Raw genomic sequence first — 2389 nt, forward strand, 5'->3', positions numbered from 1 at the left:
AAGCTTCTAAAGGAAGCATTCTGGTCATATGCTTTCTGACTTCCTTAAGTAGGAAGTTAGTGTGTATATTCTCCTCAATCAAGTTTAAACACTTCTTACACGTATTAGTGAATAAATATTAATATATCCCTTACTTGCAAAAGTTGTGAGGGTCTACCTAAGCATTTGGTAGTCTCGCCCAAATTCTAATTACTTCTTCGAAGCAAAATCCAACAAACAGTTAACAAAAGCGTATGCCAAACCAAAGATCAAATACGTCACCAAATAATACAGGTAGTCGTCTACTTATGACCTATGCAACTTATGACAGACCGACTTTACGACAGCTGCGACAATATAATAATATATAATAATATTTAATTTAATATTTGGCTAAAATACGTCGAGCGCGCGTACGATAGTTTTTCCCGCTACTGGCAGCGCGCTCATCTCCGAGAGATGCTCAGCTTTCGGCAGTGTTTCTGTGTTTGAGTCCTTGTACGTGGTTACTGGTTAGCCTATATTGTACATGTTTCTTTGCTCCAAACCCCAATCAAAGATGTCTTCAAAAAGAAATTCTTGGCTCAGTTTCCAAGCCTGCTAAGAAAGCAAGAAAAGCTATTGATCTAGACATGAAAATGAAAGTGATAAAGCAGTCTGAAGGGGGGAAGAAAGTGAGTGTAATAGCCCGCGATCTTCACCTACCGCATTCTACTGTGTCAACAATTTTAAAAGATAAGGAACGTATTCGTGAAGCAGTAAAGGGCTCAGCACCTATGAGATCAACTGTGATAACGAAACAACAAAGTGGACCCATACACGAAATGGAAAAACTATTAAATGTGTGGATTGAAAGCCAACTCCAAAAACGTGTCCCATTAAGCCTTCACATACTGCAAACGAAAGCTTTAAGTATTTTTAAGACGTTGAAGGAGCGTGCTGGAGCAGATTATACTCAAGAATTTTCAGCAAGTACAGGATGGTTCAAACGATTTAAGAAAAATTTCAATTGCATAATGTCCGAATCACTGGGGAAGCAGCAAGTGCAGATGAGGAAGGTGCGAAAAAGTTCATTGAAAGTTTGGATGAAGTCATTGTAGAAGAAGCCTACTATTTACCAGAACAAATTTTCAATGTTGATAAGAGCGGGTTATTCTGGAAACGAATGCCGGAACGCTCCTTCATTTACCAAGACGAAAAAGCCATGCCTGGATTTAAGGCATCTAAAGATAGGCTGACTTTGTTGCTTGGCGGTAATATCGCCGGGTTTAAGCTGAAGCCACTTTTGATTTATCATTCCGAAAACCCGCGAGCTCTTAAAAATGTGAATAGGCATACGCGACCCGTCTACTATCGTTCCAAAAAAAAGGCATGGATGACTCAAGCACTTTTCGAAGACTGGTTCATAAACTGCTTTATTCCCCAGGTTCGTGAATATTGTTTCGAAAACACTATTCCATTCAAGGTGTTATTACTTTTGGACAACGCACCCAGCCATCCACCTCATCTAGCCGATCTCCATCCCAACATGAAAGTGACATTTTTACCACCCAATACAACTCCCCTCATCCAACCTATGGACCAAGGAGCTATTGCTGCCTTTAAGGCAAATTATCTAAAAACCACCTTTTCCCAAGCTATATCTGCTACAGATGATGATCCTGACTTATCTTTACGTGATTTTTGGAAAAAATACGATATTCTTAAATGCATCAAGAATATCTCTGCAGCATGAGAAGCTGTGACAAAGAAATGCATGAACGGCATTTGGAAGAATTGCGCTAAACGCTATGTGAATACTTTTGATGGGTTTGATAATGAGAATGAACTAATAATGATACGTGAAAAAATTGTGACATTAGCCAAAGGTCTATCGTTAGAATGTGAAATGGAAGAAATCGAGGAATTGCTTGACAAAGAGTCGGAAGAACTAACAACTGAAGATCTGATTGCGCTGGAAGAGGAAAAAGTTGCTGAAGAAGAAAGGAGAGAAGCAGCAGCAGAAAAGGCGGATGAGGGGGAGGAGGAGCCACAAAGAATGTTCACGACTAAAGGCTTAGCATAAGGTTTATCACATAAATAAACTTCTAGCTCATTTTGAAGGAATGGATCCAAATACTGAAAGATTTTCAAGAATTGAACGCATGTTTCTTGATGCTGTTCGCCCATACCGGGAAATTTATGAAGAGAAGAAAAAACGGACCATTCAAACATAACTAAGCATTTTATGTTTAAACCAACATCTCGGTCTACCCCTGTCCCCACTACCAGTAGTACTACCATGGATGAGGATGACCCAGACGATCCCCAGCCATCCACCAGCAGACAATAATTTCTTTTTTTTTTTCAAATTTCAAATGTTTCGTAATTTTTATTTTTTCTGTATGTTCATGTTTTTTCTGTACTGTAA

The 2389-nt window shown here is 39.1% G+C and overlaps 1 protein-coding gene across 1 annotated transcript; it reads left to right on the forward strand.

Moving 5' to 3' along the window:
• Positions 1-611: 611 nt before the first annotated feature.
• LOC135210678 (tigger transposable element-derived protein 1-like) lies at positions 612-1714 on the forward strand. Its single transcript, XM_064243454.1, has 2 exons — positions 612-1058; positions 1406-1714. The coding sequence occupies exons 1-2, from the start codon at positions 612-614 to the stop codon at positions 1712-1714; spliced, it is 756 nt and encodes a 251-aa protein (XP_064099524.1).
• Positions 1715-2389: the final 675 nt, after the last annotated feature.

The sequence above is a fragment of the Macrobrachium nipponense genome, chromosome 4 (genome assembly GCF_015104395.2).
Source record: "Macrobrachium nipponense isolate FS-2020 chromosome 4, ASM1510439v2, whole genome shotgun sequence".
NCBI classification, from domain to species: domain Eukaryota; kingdom Metazoa; phylum Arthropoda; class Malacostraca; order Decapoda; family Palaemonidae; genus Macrobrachium; species Macrobrachium nipponense.

Bases quoted from the DNA above. Each gene is read 5' to 3' on its own strand.
- LOC135210678 (XM_064243454.1), top strand. From the start codon at position 612: ATGAAAATGAAAGTGATAAAGCAGTCTGAAGGGGGGAAGAAAGTGAGT. The intron at 1,059-1,405 runs GTTTGGATGAAG...TTTATTCCCCAG, and splicing joins TGCGAAAAAGTTCATTGAAA to GTTCGTGAATATTGTTTCGA.